This window comes from Sus scrofa, chromosome 7, assembly GCF_054392235.1.
Source record: "Sus scrofa isolate SSC_HxYL_T2T_F1_AM1 chromosome 7, Sscrofa_HxYL_maternal_Yorkshire_Landrace_v2.0, whole genome shotgun sequence".
NCBI lineage: Eukaryota > Metazoa > Chordata > Mammalia > Artiodactyla > Suidae > Sus > Sus scrofa.
Genome location: NC_139389.1, coordinates 66,851,154 through 66,863,789, shown reverse-complemented (window position 1 = coordinate 66,863,789; position 12,636 = coordinate 66,851,154). Strand labels below are relative to the sequence as shown.

The following is a 12,636-nucleotide window of genomic DNA, read 5'->3' as shown; positions in this document are numbered from 1 at the left end:
AACAGAGAGAAGACAACTTGAAATGCAAACAAAACCCCCCAGTAAAACAGAGCCTCAGGGACCTGTAAGACTATAACAGAAGACCTAGTATTTGTGTCATCAGAGTCACAAAGGGTGAGGAGAAAGAGGGCAAGACAGAAAAAAATAGTCAAAGAAAGAATGGCTAAAATTTTGTGAAATTAGCAAAGGACACAAACCTATAGAGTCAAGAAGCTGAATGAACCCCACACTTGTTAAACCCAAAGAAAGCTATGTCAAAATACAGCATATCAAACTTCTGAGTACTGAAGGAAAGAAAACAAATCATGAAATCAGCAAGATCAAATAGTCCTCCTTACATACAGGAGGACGATTTGAATGACTGGATCTCATTGGAAACCACAGAGGCCGAAACTAGAAGCACATTTTTCAGGCCCCAGAAAAAAAGACGTGTTAACCAAGAATCCTGTATTCAGTGACAATCACCTCAAGAGTAAAGGGAGAGTGAAACAATGAAACTATAACATTTTTCTCACACCATGTGCAAAAATAAATTCAAAATGGATTAAAGACCGAAATGTAATGCCGGATATGATAGTACACGAAAAAACATAGGTAGGACACTCTTTGACATTAATGGTAGCAATATTTTTTTTGGATCTGTCTCCTAACACAAAGGAAACAAAAGCAAAAATAAACAAACGGGACCTAATTAAACTTGAAGGCTTTTGCACAAGAAAGGAAACCACTGACAAAATGAAAATATAATCTACAGAATGGGAGAAAATATTTGCAAATGATATGACTGATAAGGAGTTAATATCCAAAATGTGTAAACAGCTCATACAACTCAAAATCAAAAAACCAAACAACTCAATTAGAAAACGGGCAGAAGATTTGGAATTGACATTTTTCCAAAGAAGATATAGAGATGGCCAATAGGCACATGCAAAGATGCTCAACATTGCTAATCATCAGAGAAACTCACATCAAAACCACAATGAGAGCTCACCTCACACCTGTTAGAATGGCCATCATTAAAAAGACCACAGGAGTTCCTCTCGTGGCTCAGTGGTTGAAGAACTGGACTAGTATCCGTGAAGATGATGGTTCGATCCCTGGACTTGCTCAGTAGGTTAAGGATCTGGCATTGCTGTGAGCTGTGGTGTAGGTTACAGACAAGGCTTGGATCCAGTGTTGCTGTCGTGGTGGTGTAGGCCGGCAGCTATAGCTTGGATTCGACCCCTAGCCTGAGAGCCTCCATATGCCGCAGGTGCAGCCCTGAAAAAAAGACCAAAGAAAAGAAAAGAGGGAAGAATTTCCTTGGTGCAGTGGGTTAAGAATCACTGTTTTCACTGCAATGGCCCAGTTCACTGCTGTGGTGTGGGTTCAATCCCTGGCCCAGGAACTTCTGAATGCAATCACAAAAAAAAAAAAAAAAAAAAAAAAGTAAAGGGGGACGTCAAAGCATTTTCACATGAAGGATAACTAACATAATTTGTCACCTGTAGACCTAACCTAAAAATAGGTTAAAACAGGATCTCTAAACAGAAAGGAAATGATAGAAGAAATCTTGAAACATCAGAAAGGAAGAACAATGGAAAGAGTAAAAGCACGAATGCAATAGACTTTCCTTGAGTATTTTGAAATCTGTTTGACAGTTGAGGCAAACTTATAGAACACTGTTGGATGTGGCTCTCAGTGTACATAGAGGAGATATTTAAGGTTATTACAGACAAGGACGGGTGAAAGGAGATGAATGTTTCTACACTTTATTCAAATTGATAAAGTGTGGATACCAGTGAACTGTGACAAGTAAATACCTGTGTATATATGTATAGTGTGATATCTAGAGCAGCCACTCCAAAGGCCACACAATGTAATACACTCAAAAACAGTATAGGTAAGTCAAACCAGAATTCTCAAAGGTATTCTTTCCCACAGGAGGACAAGGAAAAGAAGACAAAAATGAAAAGCAGGGAATAAACAAAACACAAAGTGGCAGGGAAAAGTCACAAGGAAAGTTCTAAGTCTCATCAAATGTATAATATGAGGATTTCCCATTATGGTGCATTGGAAATGAATCTGACTAGGAACCATGAGGTTGCGGGTTTGATCCCTGTCCTCACTCAGTGGGTTCAGGATCCGGCGTTGCCGTGAGCTGTGGTGTAGGTCGCAGACGCAGCTCAGATCCCAAGTTGCTGTGGCTGTGACCCAAGCCATTGCAGTGGCCCAAGCCATTGCCATAAAAACACTGGATCCCTAACCCTGTGTGCCAAAAGAGAACTGTCTTATGTTCTCTCTTAAGGATGGGAAGTTGTACTTCCTTGTTTGTATAGCCCCAAAGACTAATATAATGTAGAAAGCTAATGTAGAAAGAATGAAAGAAAATCACCGGTTTTTGGGTTTTTTGTTTGTCTTTTTGCCCTTTCTAGGGCCGCTCCCGTGGCATATGGAGGTTCCCAGGCTAATGGCTGAATTGGAGCTGTAGCTGCCAGCCTACGCCAGAGCCACAGCAACATGCGGGATCCAAGCCACGTCTGCGACCTACACCACAGCTCACGGCAACGCCGGATCATTAACCCACTGAGCAAGGGCAGGGATCGAACCCACCACCTCATGGTTCCTAGTTGGATTCGTTAATCACTGCGCCACAACGGGAACTCCAAATCACCGGTTTTTGTAACTCCCAATTAAATACAGAATTGAGGCAAGGTCTCCAATGATGATAAAGGTGCAAGGTTGATGTGATGAAACTGGGTATTTACGAGGTGCTAAAGAATTTTCTTTCAAGAAATAGGGGGAGAGGTAAAGATTGCAACAGATTTAAAGATACTGAATATGAAAAAATCCAGGAGTCCATAAAAGGGAAATATCTACTCCCTACCACCAAGTCCTTATTAATTTGTCACTGTTGGCTATTACTGCGCCAAATTCTTAGTCTAAAACTTGATAATTAAAGAGAAAGATTTCAGAATGTATCCTGTCTTTTTAGTATTTCAGAATAACCAAATAACCCTAATCAATGAAGTAAGGCTCTTCTTCACAAAAGAATTCCAGCTAATGTAGAAAGAATGATAGAACATCACCATTTTGTAACTGCCAATTAAATGCAGAATTGAGGCAAGGTCACTAATGATGATAAAGGTGCAAGGTTGATGTGATGAAACTGGGTATTTACGAGGTGCTAAAGAATTGCCTCATGTAAACCACCCAGTGTCCCTCATCTGGATAAACACTCTGATATGTCTATACAGTGGACTGCTACTCAGCAATAAAAAGGAATGAACTATTAAGCATAAGGTGGATGGATCTCAAGTGCATTAGGGCATGAGAAGGAAAGCAGACTCAAAAGGCTACATATTAAAGCTTCCATATATGGGCACGCCCCAGAAATACTGCAGGTTTGGTTCCAGAACACTGCAGTAAAGCAAACATGGCAATAAAGCAAGTCACATGACCTTTTTGGTTTCCCAGCACATAGACAAGTTTTGTTTACACTATACTATAGTCTATTAAGTGTTCAATAGCATTGTGTCCAAATGTGAGAAATGTATATATACACACACACACATATATAAATGTATAACTAAATCACTTTGCCATACAGCAGAAACACAACACTAAAAATCAACTATACTTAAATAAAATTTTTAAAAATCCTTTCTTGCTAAAAAGTACTAACCATCATCTGATAATGCAGGATTACCACAAACTTTCAATTTTTTTTTTTTAAAAAGGAATATCTATGAAGCATAGTAAAATGAGGCATACCTGTGTGTGATACTGGCAAAACCACAGTAACAGAAAAACAGATCAGTGGTTGCCCAGTGAGTACCATGGAAGTATTAACTAAAAAAGTACATGGGAGTTCCCTTCATGGCTCAGCATGTTAAGTATCTGACTAGTATTCATGAGGACACGGGTTCGATCCCTGGCCTCACTCAGTGGGTTAAGAATCTGACACTGCCATGAGCTGTGGTGTAGGCTGGCAGCTATAGCTCTGATTGGACCCCTAGCCTGGGAACTTCCAAATGCCACTGGTGTGACCCCCAAAATAAATAAATAAAGGAGTGCATGGGCAAATTCATATGTGAGTATACGAATTTGTCAAAACTCACACACTAAAAAAGATGAATTTTACTATAGGTAAATTTTACGTTAATTTAAACAAAAAAAGACCAACAACAACAAAGAAATGAAATCAACCCATAGATTACTTAGTGGTTATAAGGTGTGAAACATACCTTTACAATGCAGAAGTCTGGCTGTCACAGCCTCATCAGTGATCAACTTCAGCCTCACTAAAGTGAGACAACCAGATGTTGTGTGCCTCCTTATCTGATGCAATTTGGAGAACACGGCAGCACCTAGGAGATATATGTTATCTTCGAGCCTTTAGATCTAATTTCCTGGTGTGCAGGGAAAACCACAGATAGAGGAACAAATTAATGACACCCAATGAAACATCAGATGAATCCAGAATGTGATGGGGCATCTCAGAGACAACTGGCTTTGATTCTTCACAAAGGTCAGTATCATGAAGACCAGAAAAAGGGAGGTGAAGTGGGTAGGGTGAGTCTAAATAGATTAAAAATGACTAAAGAGAAATATAATCCTTGTTTGGACTCTGCCTTGAACTTGAAACTAGCTATAAAGACATTTTGTGGACAATTAGGAAAATCCAAAGGTGGGCTACATATTAGATGATATTAAGAAGTTATTGTTAACTGTTAGGTTTGATAACAGTACTGTGGCTTTGTAGGATATCGCTTTCTAGAGATGTATGCCTAAATTTTAGGGGTGAAATGTCATAATTTGTCAATTTACTTTAATATACTTGTCAAAATAAATGGAAAAACAGATGAAGGAGAGGAAGTAGGAGTATGAAGGGAGCAAATCCAGGCTGTGGGTAAGGCACCAGCACCCACTACATGTAGGATGAAATGCAAACTCCTTACAGATACTTCCAGAGGCCAGACCTGATCTGACCTTGCTTGTGTCTGTCCTCACCTCCCAGCACTGACTTCAACAGCAGGGGCCTGCTGTAGTAGACCAATCGCTTTTTGGCCTCTAGGCCTCTTTACTGGCAGTTCCTTCCACTCGCGGTACTGAGTGTCCCCTTTCTTTGCCTTGCTCAGATGGCTTGCTTCTGAGGTTTCAGCCTAAATGTCATCGCAGAGAGCCCCTCCCCCACATCGGAAGTGGGTTCTGCTTCTCAGGGCCCCTACTTTTTGCTGCTTCGCTGCATTTCCCACCCCACAGGTGGTGATGATGTTTTTGTTTTTGTTGTGTCTGAGCTGATACTTAGGCCCACCATCGGTCCCTAGAACTGCATTTTTTTTTCCGAGCACCTGTTCCCACCCTGCGCACAGCTGCAGACGCCTCTGCTTCGGTTCAGTTGCTACTGTTCCCTGCCCGGAGCGCTGAGCTTGTCCGGGACTAGCCGGGTGGCTTCCCTCAGCCACAGAAACAGCAGCAGCTCGGGCCCTCACGCCTGACCCCGGACCCTGCCGTCGCTGGGCAGCGGGAAGCCAGGTTCTTCTGCCACCTCCCGGCCAGGTGACTACCCCAAAGCTTTTCCCACCTCCTAGGCTCCCCAGTTTGGGGACCCCATCCTGAACAGTCTCTGCCACCTGCCTGAGGAACTACACTTCCCAGCGGGCGCTGGAGCAGCGACGACGGCTCCCAGCGTGCTCCTAGGCGCAGCTCCGCCCCCGGCCTTAACCCCGTAGTGACTGCCAGCTGGCGCGGAGGGGCGCAGGTAGCCTCCGGCGGGAGTGGGGGTGTCTGTGCAGCAGAGCCGAGGAGAGGACGGGATTGGGGGCCTTGGGAAGGACGGAGCCAGGGTTAACCCAGGACAGGTGGGGGCAGGGAGGGGTGGATGGAAGAGTGGGTGGGAGGCGAGCCTTAGATTGCCGGTCCCTGGAGAAATTAGGAACTTGGAAGTTCACCTTTTCCAGCGAAACGGGGCGGCGCTGAGGGTGGGGGTAGGCGAGGGCAAAGGAGTCTGCCCTGGCTAAATGCCCCCCTCCGCCCAAAACACACCTTCGTCTTCGATCTCGCAACGCACTGGAGAAGGGGCAAGTGGCAGACTTTCCTCCCTCAGCCAGGTGGGAACTGGCCACGGTGAGGGAGTCCGCCTCTGCCTCTCTCTGCCGAGGCGCTGACTTGGGCGGTTTCCTATTCCCCTCCGGACCACAGCCTGGAGCTTGGGGAGCCCTTCCTGATGCCTCTGGCCACCTGCCTCGGAGTCCTGTGGACCTGACTCCAGTGCTGATGTGCCTGGACATCCATGCATTCACTCTTCCTCGTCCTCGCTATGGTGCTGATCAGTGGGTGGTGGCAGGCTCGTCCTCACTGCTGGCTGAGCCTCTAAACATCGGACTTTCCAGCTCTTATCTTCCAGGCGCGGACATCTCCTCAGCCACTGTGGCAACAGATGCAGGCCCAATTCCAAGCTGTGGGGTGATGAGAAAGTAGAGTTTCCACTCAGGGGTGGAAGTGGAGGTAGAGGCAGACAAGAGACAATGGAATTATTTCAGGTTCTAGGAGTGCCAGGAAGAAAGGAAGACGTGTAGGGGGTTGGGGGGAGGGCCTCTCTTAAGTGTTCTCAGAGGGGACAGCTGGGTCAAAGGCAGGGGGGGAGGGGGAAGACGAGTGTGCTTGGAGCAAGTGAGTAGGGGGAGCCTGGGAGAAAATGAGATGACAGTATGGGCCCAAGGAAGGATCTGGACTTTATTCTAAAATCAGCATGAATTCATGGAAGCTTGAGGAAGATGTTAATGAGCTCCCCAGTGTCCTGAGCTTTCTCAGCATTTTCTGATGAGGGCCAGGGGCTGTGGCCAAGCCAGCTGACTCTCCTGCCAACCCCAGTTGACCATGGCCCCTCCTTTTCTTTTTTCTTTTTGGCTTTTTAGGGCCACATTGGGGGCACATGGAAGTTCCCAGGTTATGGGCCAAATCGGAGCTACAGCCACTGACCTAGCCACAGCAACTCAGGATTTGAGCCACAACTTCGAACTGTACCACAGCTCATGACAATGCCAGATCTACTGAGCGGGGTCAGGGATAGAACCGTGTCCTTGTGAATAGTGATCAGGTTCGCTGACCGCTGAGCCTTGAAGGGAACCCCCAACCATGGCCCCTTCTGACGCTCTGGGTTCTCCTATGAAAACTGGGAGTGTTAATTCCTACTTCACTTGGTGCACACCTGGCCCAACCTGTTGTCATCCTACCCCACAGGGCCTGCCACCCGTCCCACAGAATGCCTGAGGGCCCTGAGCTGCATCTGGCCAGCCACTTTGTGAACGAAGCATGCGGGGAGCTGGTGTTTGGCGGGTGTGTGGAGAAGTCACCTGTCAGCCGCAACCCTGAGGTGCCATTTGAGAGCAGTGCCTACCACATCTCAGCCCTGGCCCGAGGCAAGGAGCTGCGCCTGACGCTGAGCCCCCTGCCTGGGGCCCAGCCCCCACAGGAGCCATTGGCCCTTGTCTTCCGCTTTGGCATGACCGGCTCCTTCCAGCTGGTGCCCAGAGATGCACTGCCGCCCCATGCCCATCTGCGCTTTTACACGGCTCCACCCAGCCCCCAACTTGCCCTCTGCTTCGTGGACATCCGTCGCTTTGGCCGCTGGGAACTTGGAGGCGAGTGGGATCCAGGCCGTGGGCCGTGTGTTCTGCTGGAGTATGAGCAGTTCAGGTAGGGCCAGCAGCAGGTGTGATGAATATAGTCCTGGGCTCCAGGCCTGGCTTGTTAGTGCCTCGTTGGCCAATGAGAAGTGAGTTCCAGCCCTCTCTGGGCTCTGACCCTTCATCTATAGACACAATGTCCTTCCCTGGGGACAGCCCCCTGAGCTAATGGATGTCAAAACCCAGAACTGATGTGGGAGGAGGTAGGGGCAAGAGGTGGATGGGTAGGCACGCCCTAAGGACATGGCCAGTTTAGTGTTAGAGCTGGGACTCAGATCAGCATCCCACACTGCTTCTGGCACTCTCTGGAAACCAACAAGAAAGGTGTGGGGGGGGGAGGGAGCTTAGCAACTTGATGTTAAGCGGGGAGGCTGAGTGGAAATTGCTTCCAGCGGGTGGGGAGGGGCCTGCCTAAAGACATGGTTTCTGAGTCAGGCTGTGGTCTCCCACCTTCTGCCTGCCCACTGATCTGTGTCCCGTGCTCTTTGTGACTGTCTTCTGCCTGAGGGAGGGGTTACAGCTCCACCTGTGATGTGATGCAGGTCACGTAAGATACACAGTGTCAGCCACGTCCTTTCCTCTCAAGGTAAAATGCATATGAGTCTCTGCTTCGTGCCAGGCCAGTTCTAAGTGTTGGGGGTTCAGCAGTGATCAGTGTGGATGTGGTCCCTGCTCCCACAGAGCTAATGTTCAGATAGGGCAAGGGGAACAAGGAAACCAGACCAATTCAAATAGACACATGCTTGAAGAACAATTCAAGAGGTAGAAAATAACTTTGGGCTGAGGAGGTGGCATTAGGAAAGGCCACCCCAGGTGACATTTGAGCTGAGGCCAGCCATGCATGCCTCTAGAAGTGTTCCAAGTATCACAAACTCAAAGGCCTGGAGTGGACTTGGCAAGTCCTCCCTTTCTCGGGGAAGGCACGCCTTCGGTTGCCCATTGGGGTGGGCTGGGCATCTCTGGCACCACAGAACACTGTGGCGCCAGGCCTTCCCGGGCATGAGCCTGCGTGAATGCCTAGGAAAGCGTCTGTGTAGGTCTTGGATTTCTCCCATTTCACCTTTTCTGGAAAGTTATGCCACAAGGTTAACTCTTGCCAGCTGGCTCTGAAGTTTCTTTCACATGATGAGCACTTTGGCCATTTGTTTGGTCCTCCAGCTGCAAAGTCTGTGGGGGGCCGACCACCCACTCTTACCTTTACCCCCAAACTGTCTTCTGGCCCCCTATTTCATATCCTCCTTGTGCCCATCACTGAGTCAGTCTTGCCATGACTCACAAAGAAACAGGATGCTTTTATTCTTATGGTGATGAGGCGACCCATGACCCTTGGAGGTGGGATGCGGGCTGCTGAGGCACTCACCAGCCATGACTTGCCCGCTCACTCCTCCTAAACAGAGCCAGTACAGCTGCCTGGGAGATCTTCAGCATCTTGAAGCAGGTGACCCCACCAATGTCAAGTTCTCACATCCAACCAACCAGTACTTCTAGACAAGAGTTCCAGACTGTGGGCATACCTGAGATCCTGGGATTGCCTTGTTCTAAAAACTGTCTTGAGTTGGAGGCACTTTGGTGATAAACACACCACATATGTCGCCTCATTGGTTTTCTTGAACATGTTCCTTTTTTTTTTTTGTCTTTTTGACATTTCTTGGGCCGCTCTGGTGGCATATGGAGGTTCCCAGGCTAGGGGTCCAATCAGAGCTGTAGCTGCCAGCCTATGCCAGAGCCACAGCAACGTGGGATCCGAGCCACGTCTGCAACCTACACCACAGCTTACAGCAACGCTGCATCCTTAACCCACTGAGCGAGGCCAGGGATCGAACCCACAACCTCATGGTTCCTAGTCGGATTCATTAACCACTGAGCCACGATGGGAACTCCACATGTTGCTTTTGATTGGTATTTTTTTATCTTTTGTAATGAATTAAAATCCCACATTGTTGTTCCTATTTAACAGAAATGTGAGGTGCCCACTGCCAAAATACCACCGAAGCCAGGAAAACGGGAACTGGGACTCCGTTTCCTTCCCTTGCACCCAGGAACAGGATCCTAACCCACTGGGAGGCAGGGAGGGGTTGGAGGTGGGGAGGGTAGCATGGGTGTCACGTGTCTAGGCTGTGTCCCTCCAGGGAGAATGTGTTACGAAACCTAGCAGACAAGGCCTTTGACCGGCCCATTTGTGAGGCCCTCTTGGACCAGAGGTTCTTCAATGGCATTGGCAACTATCTGCGGGCAGAGATCCTACACCGGTCAGTGGGCAGGCCTTGGGCACGGGGACAGGGGTGGCTGGGTGCACCCACATTCCCACTGCTTAGCATGGCTCCCTCTCTCCACCTCACCGCAGGCTGAGGATACCCCCCTTTGAGAAGGCCCGCACGGTTCTGGAGGCACTGCAGCGGCACAGGCTGGTGAGTGTGCAGGATAGGGGTGCCCACACACCTATCAGTACATGGTGGGTCAGGTGTCTCCAGCTTAGTGCCCTTCTTGGCTCCCAGCCTGTTTTCTCTTCTCTACAACGTGTGTGCATGTGGGGGTAATGGGGGCAGATGAACTATCTCCAAGTCCTGCCAAGTTCAGAAGGAGTCTAGCCCCCCAGGGGTTCAGCCACCCCCAGAGTGGTCCTGCCTCACGCTAACAGCTAGGTCGTACCCCTGCCCTTTCTCCAGAGTCCGGAGCTGACCCTGAGCCAGAAGATCAAGGCCAAGCTGCAGAACCCAGACCTGCTGGAGCTGTGCCACTCAGTGCCCAAGGAAGTGGTCCAGCTTGGTGAGCCTGGGTCAGCTAGCTCTGCTTCGGCATATCGTGTAACCCAGGACAGTTCCTGCTCCTTTCTGGGCCGGGGGTTCCTGCCTGGGGAATGGAAGTTTATTGACCTAGTTGCTGCTAAATATGTGGACTAGATCTCCTTCCCTATCATCACTTATCAGGTGTCTATGTCCTCTGAGCCGCCCATGAGGCGGGCAGGGTGAGGATTCTTCACTCCACTCCAGATGGGAAAGCCATGGCTCAGAGTGGGGAAGACACCAGCCTGAGGTCACACAGCTGGAGGAGGGAGAGCCTTGGCCTCCTGACTCAGGCCATCAGCTTGTGAAGCTGAGGTCTGAGCCAAGTCTAACAAGGCGCCCCCTCCTCCCTGCCTAAGTCAGCCCTCTGACCTCTGCCCGGTTCCTCTGTCCCACAGGGGGCAAAGGCTATGGGCCGGAGAGCAGGGAGGAGGACTTTGCTGCCTTCCGAGCCTGGCTGCGGTGTTATGGCACACCGGGCATGAACTCCCTGCGGGACCGGCATGGCCGCACCATCTGGTTCCAGGTTTGGGCTCTAATGCTCACACAGGAAAATGGAGACCCAAGGAAGCTGGTGGGATGGGAAGAGCTGGGGTCACACTGTGCCTGAGGGTCTAAGCTTTCCCTGTGCTGTGCCCCTTCCCTCCTCTGAGTCAGGGTTGCAGCTAGTGGAGCAGCCCAGGGCAGGGTGACCTTGCTGTTGGCTCTGACCTGTGTGGGGAGGGGATGGTTAGAGAAGCTTCCTAGACGTGGGCGGGGGGGCCTTCACTAATCTGTAAGGACAGGTGAGTTATGCCTCTCCAGGGAAAACTCCCCCTGCCAGGTTGACTCCTGAATTCCCCTCATTCCATTTTAGGGGGATCCTGGACCCCTGGCACCCAAAGGTAAGCTACTTCTAATGCAATAAGAGAGCAGAAAGGACTAGTTGCCTGCAAGGGCTAGAGCACCCTTCTCCATCCTGGTCCCCCCTCCAACTCTGGGAGTCATCCCAGAGGGGGAAAGTGGGAGTCTGGAGAGAGAGGGCTGAGGCCACCGGACCCTCCAGCCCGTCAGCATCAGTGTCTTACAGGGGGCAAGTCCCGCAAGAAGAAATCCAAGGGAGCACAGCAGGGCCCTGAGGACAGAGTGGAGGTAGGCTCCCTGCTGCTGCCTCCTCCCTGCACGCCTCCCAGGCCAGGCTCTTGGGCAGCCCCTTCCCTTGCCAATGGTGGGTACTAACCAACCTCTCTCTGAACTGCTAGAGCTCCTCAGAGACCTGTTTTCTCTCCATCCAGGATCCTACACTTCAAAACAAGGCCACTTTAAGGACACGAAGGACACAGAGAGGCCTTGAGCAGAGTACAGCCCAGCAGCCCAAGGGGACCAGCCTCCAACAGGACCCAGAAACCCCCCTAGTCCCTGAGAAAGGGAAGAGGAGGAGGCGACAGGCAACCTCAGGCAGGCCTTCTGTGGTGGCATCCTCCTCTAGAGAGGGAAGGGGCACCACCAAAACGAGCTTTCCAGGAGAGGAGGGGCTGGCAGCTAGTGCAGTGGGAGGAAGCTGGCGGGGCTGTCCTCAGCCTGCAGTCTGAGCTGTGGCCTCCCTCGTCTGTTCTCCTAGGCCGCCGCAGGCCCCAAAAGATCACAGGTGACACCCCATCCTTGGAGCCTGAGGGGACATCAGCCTCTTAACAGGAGGTTCTCCTTGCCTGCATCCACCCCTTCCTGCTGCCCTGCTCTGGATCTGGCCTGTGTGGCTTCCTAGAAGTTGCAGGGAACTGGATGCCCTTGGCCCTATAGCCATTCCCTATACAACTATGATGTTTTTAATTATACCCTACCTTCCCCACTTTTTAAGCCCACATAAAAATGCTTTAATTTTTAATAAACTGATAAACTTGAACTTCTTGGCACTTCTTGGGCTGGCTGCAGGAGGTCTGGGAAGGCTAAATGTGGAGAGGCCTGCTGCCCAGCCCTGGGTTCAGGAGGGCCACTACCTCCGCATGGCAGATTGAGCCTCATCCCAGGCCTCAAGGTCCTGGCTCTCAAAGGACAGTCTGCCTCTGCAGGGACAGCCCTCGAGAGGTGGTACAGAGACCCGCAGCCCAGGGCTGCCTCCAGTCCAGGATTCCTCAGGGCTGCAGCTGCTCCCCCAGCCTGGTCCAGACTAGTCAATGCTCGCCTCCTAACGAGGGCCAGCCAGA

At 50.0% G+C, this 12,636-nt stretch overlaps 1 protein-coding gene across 9 annotated transcripts; it reads left to right on the top strand.

The window, feature by feature from the left end:
• Positions 1–5,089: 5,089 nt before the first annotated feature.
• Positions 5,090–12,335, top strand: NEIL1 (nei like DNA glycosylase 1). Of its 9 annotated transcripts, XM_084968731.1 has the most exons (12): positions 5,716–5,743; positions 6,184–6,304; positions 6,375–6,489; positions 7,225–7,680; positions 9,800–9,919; positions 10,015–10,078; positions 10,337–10,436; positions 10,852–10,979; positions 11,310–11,337; positions 11,523–11,584; positions 11,728–11,890; positions 12,054–12,335. In XM_084968731.1, the coding sequence occupies exons 4-12, from the start codon at positions 7,247–7,249 to the stop codon at positions 12,122–12,124; spliced, it is 1,170 nt and encodes a 389-aa protein (XP_084824857.1). In that variant the 5' UTR covers positions 5,716–5,743; positions 6,184–6,304; positions 6,375–6,489; positions 7,225–7,246; the 3' UTR covers positions 12,125–12,335. The 9 variants fall into 9 exon arrangements, 6 of the variants coding, with proteins under 6 accessions (XP_013833516.1, XP_084824857.1, XP_005666203.1 ...); XM_013978062.3 differs by lacking the exons at positions 5,716–5,743; positions 6,184–6,304; positions 6,375–6,489 and adding an exon at positions 5,090–5,541; XM_005666146.4 differs by lacking the exons at positions 6,184–6,304; positions 6,375–6,489.
• The last annotated feature ends 301 nt before the right edge of the window (positions 12,336–12,636 follow it).

Coding starts and splice junctions, on each gene's coding strand:
- NEIL1 (XM_013978062.3), top strand. CDS start 7,247: ATGCCTGAGGGCCCTGAGCTGCATCTGGCCAGCCACTTTGTGAACGAA. Junction 7,681..9,799: donor CTGGAGTATGAGCAGTTCAG/GTAGGGCCAGCA, acceptor GTGTCCCTCCAG/GGAGAATGTGTTACGAAACC. Junction 11,338..11,522: donor TGGACCCCTGGCACCCAAAG/GTAAGCTACTTC, acceptor AGTGTCTTACAG/GGGGCAAGTCCCGCAAGAAG.